An 18,065-nucleotide genomic window follows, 5' to 3' on the forward strand; every position below is an offset into this window, starting at 1 on the left:
CATGAGTAGTAGTAACCCTGGGGTGCTCCTTCACACAGCGCTGGTTGCAGTTTAGAGTAGACTATAGTGAAACCAGTAACCGTACGTTAGAGACTGAACGTACTGCGCTTGTTTTTCTAATTCTTGTCAAATTCCAGATGAGGCGAGAACTCCTTCACTGGGCATTCAGGCATACATTGTAGAATCTATTACAATTGCTACATTATTACTACCAGTACTCATCGACCACCCTTGCAAAATGGCTTTCTCGCGTATAAAATAAAAAATACTCGTAGTAAAGTAGGACGGAGCGCAATACGCTGGAACATTCAAACATTTGATATACAAATCAAGAAAAATTAGGGTGATAGTGATACAGGTAGGTCCTAAATAACCTGAGGAAACAGGAGGAAAAAGAATTGAAGAAAATGGCCCTACGTGCTTTTCAATGAAAGAACGGGTGGTCGATTAAAATGATGAGCTTGCGCCAGTGTACAGTGAAAAATGTCACTTGTGTTTGTCGTCCAGAACTCCGCGCGTACGGTAAGAAGAGTCAACAATTTGAGCCCGGGATATTAATGAATCTGCGGTATTTTCTACCTCGAGTGGAATGAAATTAAGGTGAAAATGAGGGATATTTTCTTAGTGGTTCTAGATAAAATTTACAAGGTATTCATTCAAAAAGTGGTCAATGAGTGGTAGGTCCAACTGAACTATGCATGTAAAGTTTAGGCCATATTAAATCAGTCTATTAAATGCACAACCGAACACTCCTCCCCAGTCCCTTTAAGTTTTAGGTCTACGAGACAACCAACAACAGATTATGCTGCATGAACATACGTGACTTATCAAGTTAGACCTTAAACTTTCGAATGAGATGCTGATCAGAAAACCTGACCCTGGTCCATGCTCCTAAAATGCCTTTTAACTTTTATTAGCCAACGAAAGGCATCTTGGCCTTCGTGGCCTCCTGGCTGGCTGGGGATGGCAACTGCGCCTCCTTCCTTGTCCAAGCAGGACATAAACAGTCAGACCGCAACGCTGCTGTTAATGAGCTCAAATCAAAAATTTATCGTACGCGCAGGTTTTTGCGCATGTCCTTCTCAACACCCGAGATTTTGCGAGATAATTCAGAGACAAAGTGCATAGTCTACGAGATTCATTTATTGACGACATGAAGATCTACTCTCCGTGACTAATTGACATGATTTGTGAATATTTGATATTAATCAGACCTTTTAATGCTTATATCATGTGAAATGAACTTATGATACCGTTATTCTTATCACCGCATCCTACTGACATTTTTTAAAACGATCCTAGAACATATTATGACAAGGCTTTCTATTTATTGATCACCCGACCCGTTCCAAAGTTGAATCAACTCATTACTGATATCCAACGTTCTAGAGATTGTTGTTATAATAGAGCAGTAAGAACTGAATTGGTCCCTCGCTTAGAAAACTATAAAAATTGAAAGTCTCGTCGAGTGAAAATCATGGAGTGGCAATTTGAGATACATGCATAATCATGCGCTCCCCGGGTATCATAAGTTAAATTACTCAGCGATGTATACAGTGGAATTAGATGGAATAATTATTGTAATTCACAATAGAGATCCCCAAAGAACTATGTGTGCACAATAAGTTTTAGATCTTTTATTATTGATTAATAATGAGCCATTCATTAATGCAACAGTTACTGCTAGCTGAGTAAACAAAGTCCAAGCCAAAGTTGAGCTGTCGATCAGAGTGGAGTGTTGTTCTTGTTGTTGACGTGGAGATCTTAGCCCGAGCGCGTATACATACATCGTGCGCGCGCACACACTCACTCATAGGGTCCTACACTTTTATCTACACACAGAGTATTACTGTATGTACAGCACACGTTTACTGTCCTTCCGCGCTGACCAACTGTTTCAACTCTCCACTCAGAGGGAATTAACCAATCAGAAACGCATATTCGCGGCAAACTGAAATCTCGTCAAAAATTAACTGTACAACGCAATGATTTATTCGATCACTTGACCCGTTCCAATAATCAGTCCACATGAAGTCATCATATTTCCATAGTATGATATTTCCTCTTTCATTTCATACCTCTTCGATTTTGGTCCACGTTTATTTCATTGTTCTAATGTACCCCCTAAGAAAAATGAAAAATATGCAAATTTCATGTTTTATAATTTCCTTGTTTAGCATATTTTATATGTCACAACCTTTCAAGTAGTCGGATGTCATCAAAGTACAACTTTTCAGCTTCTTATCGATGTATTAATCAGGAAGATTGGTAATGTCTTTTAGATTTACAAGGACTCTAAAAATATGGTCTTCCAGCTCATTACGTATTCATGTCCGCAAGGTCCATGCATACGCGTACGATAAATGAGGAGGCTTTTCAGGGTGTTGCGGTCTGACTGTAAAGAACCAACAAGAACAAACCTTCTTATTTATGAAGAACCTTGTCTTGTCACTTGTGACTGTCCCTCCTCTCTATCTTGTCTGTTTGATGTTTCATCAGACGGCGCGGCGACAGGCTGGAGGATCAGGAGCGTGCGTGGGAATGTACAAGTGGGACTACGGGACACGTACTCACCTACTGTACGCGTTCAAGGACACAGCGTGCGCGCTGCCATATTGTCTCACTGTACGCTCTGACAACGAGTGGGGGCGCTGATCACTTTCGGCCGATTTAATTAATCACACTTCCTGTACAGCTTTCACTAGGGTAAAAAATCGAGAACTACCTTTCGGCGGCAATTTTGAAATAATCTCAATGTCACATTGTCCAAAAATGTGGATTTATGAAAAATGAAAGACCCCTCATCGTCCTTTGTCATACAGATAATGGTGACAATATGAAATTACGTTAATCAAGCCCTCTTTCTTTCACTGTCTCAACACATCGCCAACGCAGTTAGTCCCATGCGTATTTTCCACAATATTTAGTCATTTTATTTTACAATTTTTGAACGTATTTCAAACATTAACCAAAGTTTTTCCATAGTGCCTTTTGTGTTTTCTTTGATCAGTGATTCATATTCTTTGACTTTGTAATTCCAATTGCAAGTCTAATTGGGCAGATTTTTTTTTTTGATTGACTTTATATCACCATGCATGCCCGTGTTAACACAGGCTTGGATGTCCATCGGGACCATCTGTCTCGGGTGTAAATATGTGGTGATTTATTTTGCATGGACTGGAAAGTTGTTGGGATGGGATGGGATGGGATGGGCGATACTGTAAAACAGAAAAATATTCTGAAAATCCTGTGTTTTTATCTCCATTATTATCATTATGACCATCACCTTCATCACCACCATCATAATCAACTCCATCATCATCATTATCATCTGCACGACAACATTATCGCCTCCTTCATTATCAGCTTTACCATCATAATCTTCGTCTTTTTAGTCATTGACATTGACTGGTCATTATCATCATCACCTCATCTTGGGATTTTACAGTTTTTGGATCTATGATGTCATAGCAATGATGATTGATATACTGTACGTATGTTATTTACCTCTGCTTCCTTTCCTTTATTTTTTCTTTCTCTTTGTTTTTTTTTTTCTCTCTACCGCTTATCCTCCTTTTATATACAACATATATAAATATATACAATGTATACATATATATATATATACATATATATTTTTTTTCTGACGCACAACTGCAATGATTATTCGTTATCATTATATCTCACAATTTGTAAAGTGATTATGTGCAATATTGGTGGGATTGGAAAGAAATTTATATAATGATATAATCACTGATATTGTTTTGTATGGATTGATTTGGATGCTGTGTTGTATTTTAGGGCAAGCTGATTTGAGTTGTTTCAGTTTATCGCATCACTGGCTGACATGGGGGGGGGGGGGGGTAGAGTTTGGGAACGCAGTAACAGGGAAGGTGTCTGGAGTTTTTCTTGACCGAAAGATTGGTCTGCATCTGGTCGTCAGGGAAACGTTCCGTGGAGACTGCGTCTGGTTACCACGGATCCCCAGGATAGCGATAACGTCAAAAATAAATAAATAAATAAATAAGAATAAATAAATAAGAATAAAATAAAATAAATAATGTAGATAAATAAAAGACTCCTCCAGACAGACGGATCTTTCTGTCTACAGTTTTTCATGCCAATGGAGCCAGTTTTCATGCCATGTTTTTATACGATTGTTCTTTTCAGTTTGACTTTGCATACGTGTTCGGTTGTTTATCTATTTTTCATGTACTATTTCTTGTTGTTTTCTTCTCTCTATGTACATATTGTATTTGTTGTTTTGTCATTTATATGTAAAAATCCAGCACTGAATTTCTTGTGATGTTTTTATTGGACGATTAAAAATGAATTGAATTGACTTTACTTGAATTGAACTGAATTGAATTGAATTCTCTCGAAAAAAAAAAAAATGCCCACAAATGTTGTCAATCGGGAGCAAGATCCTCATGTTGGTATATGCAGTGTTTGTTCACTGGCCATGGAAAAAAAAAAATAAGGGTGGCCCCACTAAAAAAACAAGGGTGACCCCACTAAAAAGCATCATCAATTTCAAAACACACATGGGTGATTACTGTTGCAGCACTCCATGATCACCAGTATCACAAAAAACATGAAACACATGCAATGACCTCACACCATCTCAAACAGAGGCAATGGCAGCCAAAGTTGTAAAAGAAATGATAGCAAAATCCACAAACAAAACAGCAATTCTCAAGGATGGCAACTTAGGACAGGTAATGTATTTTTTTCTGTTTATTACAATAATTAATATAAGCTTGTAATTTATGACAACATAAACTATAAATTCATATATAAAATATATCATACAAATTACTTTTAAATAGGCTCTTTGTTGCAGTGTTATGTATAGATTATTTCCTTTACTTTTGAGGGGGGACAGAACATAGGATATACATGTATACCATTGTCAGTGTAATGTAGATACATGCTGTCATTTTCATTAGTACTGTATAAGTTGTATTTTGCTGGGGGGGGGGGAGGATATCTTAACGAGTCAGTCTTCATAAAATTTCCCTTTCCAATATTTGTCTATTCATAGTTAAAGAAACATTACTAAAATTCTAAAATTAAACTCTTGCTAACTTCCCAATCTAGTGATAAAATCACAAAGAAATTATGTATGTGAAATAAATAGCTTATACAGTAAAACTCAACAGAAGTCAGATGTTTTATAATCTATTACCCAAGCCTAAGCCAGTATGTGACCTTCCCTTATCACTTCACAAAAACTGAACTACACCTTTTGAAAATTAAAACTCAACATTGTCGAAGACAACATTATCCCGTGGTACCAGCTTTGGGGAGCTGGGCTTGGCCTCATGGGTGAGCGAGGGGGGAGAAGGAATGTACTCCCACCTTAACAACATAAGGAGCAACCTGAGACGTTTCTCTCTCACAGACGAGCTCCAGCTTGATCTCTGATCAGTCGAAGAACAATGGATCTTTTTGAACCCAGCTTCCTATCACAGAAACAGGAAAAAGTAAAGTGATCAAACAATGAGTGAATGCAAAGGAAATCTATGATTACTGAAACTAGAGAAAGACAATAGACTGTAATTGCTTCAGTATGAATCAAACACTAATCTCTGACTCACTACGTATTGCATCGATTGTTATCGTGATGGCTGCTTCGAAAGCAGCAGAGAAGACAACCAAGAAGAAATCGGCTGAGCATTCACCGACTCAGGTGATGGTCCTTTAGATTCTCGCAGTAGAATTGCACCTAATATACATTGCAAATACACTTAAGTACATCAAAAATGCAGATATCAAATTTCATTTAAAGGACTGAGGAGATACAGGTACCTAAATAAACTTGCTCCAGGGTGCATGTTGTTCATCATCTAGTTTGAACCAACATTGAGTGATTCTCAAGTATCCATACAATAATAATATTGTCTATAAAGGATGTTAATTTGAATGCGAAAGAGACTGAATATTGATATTTCATGATTATGCAGATCAAGTCTGTGTACATCTGGCAGGAAAATACCAACGCAGTATACTGACTACTTAAATATTGTTTTGAATTTTTATGTAGTTACTGTACAAATACAGCGCCCCCTCCCCCCCCCCCCCCCCGAAATCAGGGCTCCAGAACTTTTTTCAAAAATCTTTATTATTTACTTTACTTTTCAGCGTAATCATCCAGCATGCCTGCAGCCTGCGGATGAAAGCCAACATGCATGTACACGAATTACCGGTACCGGGTACGCAAAGATACGACACCCCTTGCCTCATGCATTAAAACTTAAAAGCATGACCACTGGAGCTGGCGCAGGGGAAAAAAAAAATCATTCCCCCCCCCCCCCACTATAAAAAAAAGTCCCAATGCCTATGGGTATAGCACTGTAGGTAAGGTCAATATGATGATATATTCATAACAATGTGTCAATGTGATGTTCATATCTAATCAGATGAGATATTGTCAATGACAATAGGCCCTATATTAGAATGGTCCATCATCACACACATTTGAAAAGCTAACTGTGTGTCAAAGTTAGGGATCAAACACTTACAAAATGATTGGTAGCGATTCAGAATATTATAATAAGACAAGATGACCTGCAAATGCGTCGTAATACATAAAAGTGAATTTTTAATATTTTTTACAAGTTGTGTTGGTGGTTTTTGACGCGTACACTACGCGCATAGTACGGCATGGGACCACGCTCACATCGAATGCGAACGGAAACTCACCTGCACGTCGCCCCAACGGCACCGGCGTACTCCAGATGCGTGTCCCGATCAAAACACGATTATGCTGCTTTTAAACTCAGTTGAAGATCACTCTAATCAAGATTATTTCTCCGAATCAACTAAATCAATCAGATAAAGCCATCGGTAATATCGTACTGTATAAGAGGTGCGAAGAATTACACTTCAGCGTCACATGGATGTTCAAAAATTGACTAAAAACGGTCACGACGTCAAAAACGATGGAAACTCTGTTTATTTGTTGCCGAACTTCAGACACACGTAAAAAAAGTTCTACCCAATTAGACTTGCAAACTGAATGGCCAATTTGAAGAGAAAATCATAAATATCAAAATTATATCAATGATTTTCAGCAAAAAACTTTGAATAATTTTTAATCAATCAATAAAAAAACCCTTAAATTTTTTGAAGATCAAATTGATGGGAAACAGGAATTTTTGAATGACTTTTTTGAATGTTTGGATTGATATTTTATTCATGAAATTGGCATTGTTAGAATGAGTATGACACGAGGAAGATATTGGCGATTATTTCAGATCAAACATTTGATTGGCTGATCGACGAGGGGGAAATGTTTATGCATGATAAGAGAGAGACGGTAAGCGCATGAAAATGTGGAATTTGGGGTGACAAAATGGCCGCGCGCGGCTTGTGGCCGGTGAAGTGAGTACGTGGGGAGCATCACAAAGCCAAAGGTATTGAGTGTGCGATCTTTGAGTCAAGTTGTGAAGGTTTAGTTGGTGGAGGTGTGGTCTGGCAGGGGTAGTGGGCCTGGGATCGGGATGGAAGAAGCATGCAGCGCGTTTTACGTTGGTGCGTGGTGCGACCCGCGGGCGGGCCGGACGGGGAGTGTGGTGGCTAGCTGGCCGCAGCGTTCGCAGGTACGGATACCGGTACTGTATACGTACAACACTCCACTACCGATTGTATTCAGTTGCGTATAGAGCCAACCAGCTGGCTTAAGAACTATTGTCATTACATCAGGAACGGTAAGCGATATGATGTAACACGTTTGCTCAGTCAGACAGAGATCAGAGGGGACAAGATAAGACTTTAGAGCACCGGAGGAAAACGCCAGAAGTGGCCAACTACTTGAATTGAAGTTATTTGAACATATCATACCACAGATACCGGTATATCGGCCGTCGAGCTTCGCTGGTGTCTCTGCCGTTCCGGGATCCTGCTGCCTCCTTGTCCCAGATCCTGGCTGTTGTGAGAGTGTTGATGTGGGGTTCTACTCGCGCTCGTCACGTAAATTACATCTGTAGTTGGGAGATCAAGAAAAGAAGTAGTTGGGCGCTGGCTTCAGCTTGGTAGTAGATCTAGTTGCAGTAGTATATAACGTCAGAGAATTTAGTAGAAAGAAGCCGGTTCTGTTCGCTCTGCTGCCCGGCGTACAAGCAAGAGTACAGACTACAGTATTTCGGTGAGCAAGTGCATTATTTTATAAGAGCGAAGATTTACTGTAATTGGACCATGCTGGAAAATGGTAACATGTTTGACCCTCTCGAGTCTCAGTCCCTGCCTATTAAATTAAAGCAGTACTGAAGGGCTAGCCAAAGTTAGATTAAAACTTGGATTGGTTTGATGCATGATTCCCTACTCTAGAGATGTTTCCCAATCAACTCTCATGTTCTTTATTTCTATTTAAAAAAACCAACTCTAGATTGAGATTGGCTGAGTTAGGTTATTAATTTTCTATAAATGCACATAATAAATATTGTCTAATCAGTCACCCATTAAAATTTTTTCTTTGCTTGCAGTGTGTGGACTGGATGATGTAGAGCCAGAGGCCTAGAGCTACAAAACTGCATCACATCGCAAAGCTAGTGGACAACTGCCAAAGAAGGATGTATCTTGCCAATAGTTCTGCAGCATTACGCTGCATTTTTCCATGCAGATATCACTCCCTTGCTCTCACAAGGAATTCAAGAATGCAGGACCTGTGCATGTTCAGAGCATTTTTGAGTGGAACCAAACAGGCTCCCTCTGCCTCTGCCAAGGTTATGTGGAATGGCTCCCTGCGTCAGTTTAGCAGAAACTGTCTCAAGGGTGACGCACTCTTCAACAGTCTGCGGCACAGGCTGTTGCCAGCCAGCTTGAGGAGGCACTTGCACGAATCCTTGAGGAGACCAGCTGGCAGGATGGAAGGGAGGCTTAAGGGCGTGTCGGATGCAGCAGAATCTGGGAGCAAGACAGCGGCTGTACCCAAAACGTCAGAGGTGTGGAGGCTCTTGTCCATGGCAAAGCCTGAGAGATACAGACTAGTAGGTCAGTATTGGGTGGAAAATGCCAAGGGAGGAACATCAAAGTCTGGCAAAATCTTTCATTTAATACTGGTATACAATATGAATTTTATGAGTATACACTTGCATCTCCTTAACATAATTTATGAGAAAAAAAAATTATCTTCAGTGGCAATGTGTGCAGATTCTGATAATCTGTTTTTCCATAATTGCTTGTGTGATAGAATACGACAACCTGACATATGTCTACTGAGCCAGTTGTTTCCATTTAAGAAATTATTTCTTATTATGCCTTGTTTCCTTGTAGCTGCCATTGGACTCCTCATCATTTCCAGTACTGTCACTATATCTGTGCCTTTCGCCCTCGGGAAGCTGATCGACGTTATCTACACCTCGGAGAGTGAGGGCAGCAAAGAGGAGATGATGGAGCGTCTGAAGATGCTCTGCAAGTTTCTGGCGGGCATCTTCCTGGTGGGGGCCTTGGCAAACTTTGGGCGTGTCTACCTCATGCAGACTTCTGGTAAGACACATGGACATAGAGTCAGGTTTGACATGATAGGGAACTCTGCTCAATAGCAGAGTGAGCTTAACTGTTTTGATAACACCAAAGTGAAATGAAAAAAAAAAAAATTTCAAACAAAGTAGTGTCAATACGTCATTAATCATTACGGTATAGCAGGCACACAAGACAGTGAGGGCCTTCTGCAAATTTCAAATTTTAGGCAGTCCACTCTGAGCAGACTGGTGTAGTTTTTGTCAGATCAAAATGAGTGTAATCAGGGAGACTGAAGCCCCAATACCATTTGAATCATATTGTTTGTGCTAATTTCAAAGTCATCTGGATCGTACTCACAGCTCTTCATGGTCCAATCCAGAAGATCTAAGTGACCTTACTGACTGGACTGTTTCACACTACGTTGAGTTGATAAATTTTTCTGCTAGTTATTCATACTCTATGTTATACATGCCACAGTTCTAAGGTATAAACGTCTAATATAAAACGCCAATTAATTTGCTTGAAATTCAGTCAGAAATATCTTGTTTCTTTGGACATACGCTATATACTACATTGCAAGTCTGCATTACATAACATATGATACTGTTTCAGAAGGGCACACACATTTTTGGTGTATCTTATCTGGTGAATATTTTACCTCCTAGTTTTTTATTTTTTTTTTTTCCGACTCAAATGAAGGTAGAAAGCCTAAGAAGAAAGATGTGTTCCTGCACTTCACCAGACATATACAAGAATGCACTGTTATCATTTCATCATGTTTCACCCAGGCCAGAGAATCATCAAGAGGTTACGAGAGATGCTGTTCAAGTCCATCGTAGCCCAGGAGGTGGGTTTCTTCGACAAGACGTCGACAGGTGAACTGATCAACAGGCTGTCAACGGACACGTCTAAGATCGGCCAGTCCCTCACCTCAAACATCTCAGACGGTTTGAGGTCAGCGGTGCAGGTCATCGGAGGTGTTGGCATGATGGTAAGAGGGAAGTGCTTTGCAGTTACTTCCATAGCGTCCGTGCATGCATGATAGATCTCGCACCGTTAGTTAATCTCCCATAGAGACATGTCTTAAAAATTTGAGATAAAAAATTGTTATGAAATACACAAATGATTTAAGCTCTTTCCTTTTTGGTCGCCAAGTAAATCAACTTGTTTCAGTTTGGTTATCAGATTTGCAAAGAGTGTTTATCTGCTCAAACTCTGTACAGGGATCCTTGACCCGTTGAGGATGAGATCCTGAGTATACTTGGGCAAGTGTCTATGGGAAATGCACGTTGTAACAAAATCAGCCCATCCTCAACGGGTTAAGGCTGAACTCTGTGCAATTTCTGTGCCTACACATATATACCGTCCCTCCACATCTTAAGATAAGAACTTCTGACATCCATACTAGGTGCGTCTTGTGAAGAAATTTCCCTCATCAACCACAACCAAATATTTTGCACAAAACTTCTATGCCCAATTTTTGTGATTTTGCTTTCTTGCGTACTGTAGTATCTTTCAGTACATGTGTGTGGAGGGGCCAGGGCAAGTCCATTTTATTTACAGGTGTGAAATCTGTTGAACAATGAGAACTTAAATATTACACGTTGTAGTATTGTCTATAGTCTGTACTTTCTGACTGTCCAGACAGTGATCGGGTCAGTTCTTAATTGTCATCATCTTAAGACTGTCCATTACTATCCTTCCCCGTCTTTGTGTGTGACTAATGCAGTTCTACTCATCGGCTCAGCTAGCCACTGTGGTCCTATCCATTGTGCCACCATTCTCAGTACTGGCCATACTGTATGGGAGGTACGTCCGATCGCTGTCCAAACAGGTCCAAGACTCCTTGGCTAGTGCCACCCAGGTAATTTTTACTTTTGGTAGGGTTTGCTTCACTCTCAGGATTCAAAAACTGTTCCACCAACCAATATGAAATCAAGGTATATCGTAATATAGAGAATCATCCCAAATGTTTTTCAGTATTGTTTCTGTTTCTCTTTTATTTTGCGATTTCCTCAAAGGAGAGGTAAATGAATATAGATAGCAAGTTTTTGTCAGAAAAAAAGTTGTTACGCAGACACACACAAAAAAAATGTTACTGTCAGTTATTAAACCAAAGTAACTAAGGGTACGTGAAAAAAAGGGTGTTTATTACTTTATTTCACATTTGAATGTTTCACACACACTTTACTTTACCAGATTAGTTGTCTAAACAACATTTTTAGTGTGTTATTTACATCCAAATGGTCTGCCTTATCTCATACTTGGCTAGAAAATACATTTTGTTGCTCACTTATCATTCAAAACAAAGTTTTAAGTTCTCTTAAAGTATATTTTTTTCCCAAACTATGATGAGACTGTAATACTTAGTTCTCATGTGCATGATCACAGTGCTAAGCACAGTAAAGAAGATCTGATGCTTTCATTTGTATAAACATCCTGCTTACACAGTGTATTGAATTATCATTTCAAAGAGGTTTTTTTTTTTTTATCGTTTTGGTTCACTTTTTGTTTGGGCTGCTGTAAGATCATTTTAAACAATGTTTGTGCCCTAATAGACCTTTGATTAACACTTTAAACGGCAAAACCTACTGGCCTGTAGATTGTACTTTTTAAAGTTTGTCACGATGTGCAAAGTGAGGAACACTTCTATGAATTCTCAAACTTGTTGCTAGGTTGCAGAAGAGCGCATCAGCAGCATTCGCACTGTACGTGCATTCTCACATGAGCCGCGAGAGGAAAGTGCCTACAGCAGGATGGTGGAAGGGGTGTATCAAATGACCAAGAAGGAGGCGCTGGCGAGCTCAGTATTCTTTGGAACAGGTGAGTGTGTTTTTGTTCTGGTTTTTTTTTTTTGGGGGGGGGGGGGGATGGGTGGTTGGTTTTGTTTTTGTACTGATAAGGAGTGTTATTTGTTCTTTGTGAGGCATTTCAGTGAGATCTCAACTATGGATATGTTAGTTGTTACTTGAAAAAAAGATGCTGTACATACCATACATTTTGCAAGCACTCTGTATGATTCAAACTTGTAGGACAATTCTGTGCATGCTACTGGTTGAATTTGTGATCAAGAACCACATTGACCAAATGTGAAAGAATTATTACTTTCTAAGAGAAAAATGAGTGATTCCCACATAAGATGTACAATTTTTTTTTAATGTTATGGGAGACATTATTTTTGTGAGTTATTGGTTTGGGGATATTGATCTACTCTCAAAATTTGAAAATACAGTGTTATCAGGTGTCCTGGTGTAGAGAGCTCATGAGATTTGCACGCCACTAATATTATTTCCGGGCTGTACTTAACCATCACTGTGAAGAGATGCTTAAGGATTGAAACAGTGAAACTGAATTAACTTGTTGCTGTGTTCCATGTTGCTATCCCCAGATGGGACTCTCAGGGAATTTAATTATTCTGACAGTGCTGTACAATGGTGGCTACATGATGACAGCATCACAGATAACTGTGGGCGACCTGTCAGCTTTCCTGCTCTACGCTGCCTATGTGGGTGGTCAATAGGAGGTCAGTCATGATTTCATTTGCTCATGATTAAGTGCATGCTAATGTTTGAGATTGTCATTTCAATGAAAGGAGTTTTTCCTGAATAAAAGTGGGATTGTAAAAATGTAAAGAAATATCCCCTTTTAAAGGGTAGCAGCCATCATTTACTTATGGTATATGGCTGTGGTGGTGGTGGTAATGATAGTGTCAGAGAAGATGGTGGTTTAGTGGTGGGAATGGTAGTGATGGCAATGGTGGTTTAGTGGTGGTGGTGTTGGAGTTGTGATGGTGGTAGTGTTGGTGGTAATGTTGGTGGTTGTGGTAATGATGGTGAATGTTTTGTGGTGTGCCAACATTTGAAGGATGTCATGGTGTGACACTCGGCAGCAGTTGAATTGATCTTTTGGTCATATGTTGACATGAATATTTCTGCAGCAATCAGTGATTTCAAAAGAAACCTTTGGATACAAAATGGGTTGTTTAAAACAGCTGTTTTCCAGAAGTAACCTTTGCAATAAACGAGAGTGCTTTAAGGTTGTGAAATTACACATATACTCAGATATTATTTTGGTAGGTAGGAAATTTCACTGTAAGGTGTTCTCTGTCTCTGCTGATGTGTTTTTTTGTTTTTTTTTCTTTGTTCACTGAATGACAGTAGGAAATTTCACTGTAAGGTGTTCTCTGTCTCTGCTGATGTGTTTTTTTTTTTTTTTTCTTTGTTCACTGAATGACAAATCATTACAATTACACACCACATCCATCTATGATTCCTGTAGAACACCAACACCAATAGTTTCTGGAAGTCGGGTATTGCTCCCAGTAATTTTGTCCCATATATATATATATGCATATTTTTATCACCCAGGCTTGAGCTCTTTCTACTCAGAGCTGATGAAGGGACTCGGTGCAAGCACACGGCTGTGGGAACTCGTCGACCGAAAACCTGCCATACCTCTTACAAGTGAGTGCTTTCTCTCAGTTGGTCCGACCGGAATGACTGCTTGAAGTGTTTGTTTCTTCGTCACATCTCCTCATAAGCATGTCCATCGTGTGTCCTTGTAATCATTATCAACTGTATTTTGTTTAATTTTTCTTAAACCCTCATTCATTCTTGCCATGTAACATCCACTGATACGTGAAAAATGAATCATTCAACTCTCTCAGGCTACTGGGTGATATGTGTAGGCATATAGGCATAAATACAACATTTTGATTGGCTGCATTAGAGAGCTTTCAGTCCTTGTGTGGAATTTTCATTGCACATGGAAACCTGCATACTTTTATGAAATATGATTGAAATGCAAATTGTTTAGGCTTGATATATCTATATGAACATCTGGAAGGGTTGCCTTATTCTGGAGTATTTGTGTATGTCCTTGAAGGTGGCCTTAGATTAGACCCGTCCATGCTCAAAGGTGCAATAGACTTCAACGAGGTCAGCTTTGCCTACCCCATGCGACCCGACGTCCAAATCTTCCAGGGTCTGAACTTGTCGGTCAAGGCAGGATCTGTGATGGCTGTGGTGGGGGCGAGCGGTTCGGGCAAGTCCAGCCTTGGGGCACTGCTTCTCAGGTACTACGACCCCAGCACAGGTAAGTGACCAGTATGTTTTTGTTTTATTTTCATTGTACATGAGAGTTAATTTATCTATCTACAATCTGTGTGCCATAAAACGGACGGTCCTTTCAGGCATTAGGTCTGTGTTGTATTGATGGCATATTTTTTGAGATTGTCGTATGTGTTGATTACTAAAACCAAGTGATCATTAGTGTAAGTGGAGAAATAAAATCAACAAACAGAGCTTTGAAAAAAAGTCATAGGGAACTAATGGAGTACATCATGTTTTCTTCTTTTCTTTTTTTCTTTTTTTTTTGGGGGGGGGGGGGTTATTAACATGTTTTTCTCATATTCTTAAGTGCAGTGCTTCTGATGTTATTTTGAGTGTTTCTATGGCCTTTTTGCCTTGTCTTTATGATGCAGGCTCCATTACACTGGATGGCACCAATGTTACCTCGCTAAGCCCCGAGTGGCTAAGGCATCAGATTGGAACAGTTAGCCAGGTATGGTATCCCTAATAAGTCATATAACACTGAGATAAGAAAAGGGGGGGGGTGGGGGAGGGAAAAGTTCAGTCGGTTAATTCATATACCATATCATATGATATTAAGCCATCATTACCTGTGAGATCATTAAAAGAAAATCTCTGAAAAATATGACTAATAAACTTTTGCTCCACTTATGTAATGATTAATGATCGCTTCATTATGGTTTCCCTTGTAAGAATAGAGTTGTTATTGATTGTAGTGAAGAGCTTGTGGTTGCTCTGTTTCACAGCACATATGCTAGCATATAGTTGATGAATCATAAAACCTTAGGTAAATGCAAGTTTATTTTTCCCCTATACACACAGGAACCAGTTCTGTTCTCAACCTCCATCAGAGAAAACATCGCCTATGGTGCCATTGATCCAGATGTGGTCTCCATGGAGATGATAGAGGATGCTGCCAGGACTGCCAACGCCCACAACTTCATTCATCTTTCCCGAGCAAGTACGACATGTCGTCGGAGAAAGGGGCCTCATGCTATCGGGTACGCAAAATTGGTGTAGACTTGAGGTCGGGACTTGGGGGTGAAGAAACTTTCATTCTGTACGCATTGAATGTGTGGATATTTTACTTAAACACCAGTGGCATATTTCCTGATATTGTCATTTAGGAGCTTGGAGAAAGAAGATAACTTGATGCTTTGTGTGCTTTCGAATAGAGATTGGCACAGAAAACCTTGTAGTGTTATACACACTGTCTCAAGTCCGTGGTACAGATATGGGCAATCCTACAGGCTATTAAGTTGGTATCATTTGAAAAGTGTTTTCTTCCCTTGAATCTATGATACTGATGCTGAGTCGGTTTCTTTTCTGTCAGCTACAGCTTTGAATCAAAATACAATTAGTACAGTGTTTGCCATTTCCATACTTATAGCATCAAGACGCGCGCTTAGCAGGCTGCCGTCTCCGTCGCTCTCCTAAAACACTGGCCTTTGAGCAGTATTTCTGAAGAAAGACTTCATCATTTATGTATCAGTGTGTTTATTGGTAATTGTATTATTATTTTTGTTGTTGTTGTTAATGGTCAAGGTTAACTTTATTGTGCAATAGTTAATATTTTTAATGTATGTTTGTATATTTGAATGTATTCATGATGATCCTTGTAAGATGTCCGCAATTCAGCCTCCTGGCTGCAAAAGATGTTATTCAATAAATACAGTTCAATCAATCAATCCAATCAAAGAGTCCTATCAAAAGCCAAATTAATTGCAGTATTCACTTTTCATCAGTTATTGAATGTATAGATTGTAATCTAGAAACGAGAACAAGTATGGTCTTTCTTTGTACCATAGTTATTGAGTCTGAATCATCATGACCAACATTTGTGAGCGGTATCTATTTATGCAGGTAGTAAATCTGAATGTTCTGTGATTCGTAACTGACATCTTAAAAGTTTCATTGTAAATGATTGTCACACTTGTCATTTTTTGTACGGGTGTCCTCTAGGGGGTCAGAGGCAGAGGATAGCTCTAGCGAGGGCAGTCTTGAAGAACCCCAAGATTCTCCTGCTTGATGAAGCAACAAGGTAGGCACCGTTTTCTTTGTCAGTTCTAGGAAATCAGTCACAGAGTTTCATATTAAGGTCAAGTTTTATGCATGCAGTCACACCGTCACACATGCAGTAAAGTTCTATGCAGTTTGACTGCATTGAGGAAGCAGATATTGGCAATGCTGTGGACCATGGTGGAAATTCTGTGTAGATAGAATTGTGGCCCTCCCTGAGAGATGATGGCTACATGTCTCTGTCAAACCCTGATAGATTTGCTTTTACAATGATTTCAGCATCTTTTTTTTCATCTTTTAATTTTAAGTTTGTTTTTGTTATTCAAATATATGTTTGTATCACAGTGCTTGAATAAAGAAATAAATGAAGAATGGTTCCATCAGGAAATGTATGTTTCTAGTATTTGCACACAACCGACAAAGATTGTCAAAAGTGGCTCAAACTGTTTTGACCGTTGAGGACATGGTATAATACGCATTTTCCGTAGACACCTGCTCCAGTACATGTATACTCTGGACTAGTCTTTAGTGGGTTAAAGTATTTATTTTTTTGGTTGTTTGTCTCTAGCGCCCTCGATGCTGAGAGCGAGTATCTGGTGCAGGAGGCGCTAGAGAGATTGATGGTGGGGAGGACGGTGATCACCATCGCCCACCGCCTGTCCACCATAAAAAATGCCGACATGATTGCCGTGCTGGATGCTGGCGGGATCGCAGAGACAGGACCTACGAGGAACTGATGACGATACGAGATGGCATCTTCAGGAAATTAGTGGAAAGACAAACCGTCATCAACTGAACAAATTTTGCATAAATTAGTGATATAAAACATGGCAAGTATACACTTCGTCAAGTTGGGCATCCGGGACATAGTACTGAAATTTTTAACAAAATGAAAAAGAATTCCCCCCCCCCCCCTAATATGGATTTTTTTTTTTTTTTCTTACAACTCAGGGAAATGAGTAGTAATCGTAATATGATCATGAATGTAAAAGAAAGAAGCTAAATTTTTCATTGACTGCAATCATTGTGGAGCAATACTTGTACAAGAATGTGTCTTCGTTAGATTTTATTAGCAAGAACCTATGCAACCGATGCAATAAAACTTTTTTTTAATTTAAAATTTGCCTGCCATGGGAGACTTTCTGGACAGGGATGCCTCATATGTGTTAATTCTCACCTCATTTCCAAGTTCCTACACACAGTCTAACCAGGTCTTGAAATCATGGTATGACAGTGCACAACATATCATCTAAAGGGAATATCACCTATATTTTAACCATCAAAAAGGACAGCCTTTGTGTACTTGTCCTGTTGCATCCATTCTGTTGCAGAACTGTGGGTTTTGAATAGATTAAAAGTGTTCAGTTGATTGGACTTTAGTTGCAGAGATGTCAAGTCTTTCAGGTTAGTTTGTGGCAGTGGTATTGAAGTGTGCAAAATTTTGTGCAGCTTTTTGTGTCTTATTGGTACTACGTGTATTATCTATATTGT

At 39.4% G+C, this 18,065-nt stretch overlaps 1 protein-coding gene across 1 annotated transcript; it reads left to right on the forward strand.

Annotated features, from left to right (window-relative positions):
• Positions 1 to 8,044: 8,044 nt before the first annotated feature.
• Positions 8,045 to 17,470, forward strand: LOC140229121 (ATP-binding cassette sub-family B member 10, mitochondrial-like). Its single transcript, XM_072309390.1, is given in 15 exon segments — positions 8,045 to 8,149; positions 8,487 to 8,994; positions 9,277 to 9,489; positions 10,254 to 10,456; positions 11,195 to 11,329; positions 12,141 to 12,296; positions 12,854 to 12,977; positions 13,833 to 13,928; positions 14,350 to 14,559; positions 14,948 to 15,027; positions 15,378 to 15,502; positions 15,504 to 15,556; positions 16,518 to 16,596; positions 17,143 to 17,294; positions 17,297 to 17,470. Coding segments are annotated over 14 exon segments (2,121 nt in total). The 5' UTR covers positions 8,045 to 8,149; positions 8,487 to 8,573; the 3' UTR covers positions 17,371 to 17,470.
• Positions 17,471 to 18,065: the final 595 nt, after the last annotated feature.

Source organism: Diadema setosum, chromosome 1, assembly GCF_964275005.1.
Source record: "Diadema setosum chromosome 1, eeDiaSeto1, whole genome shotgun sequence".
Taxonomy (NCBI): domain Eukaryota; kingdom Metazoa; phylum Echinodermata; class Echinoidea; order Diadematoida; family Diadematidae; genus Diadema; species Diadema setosum.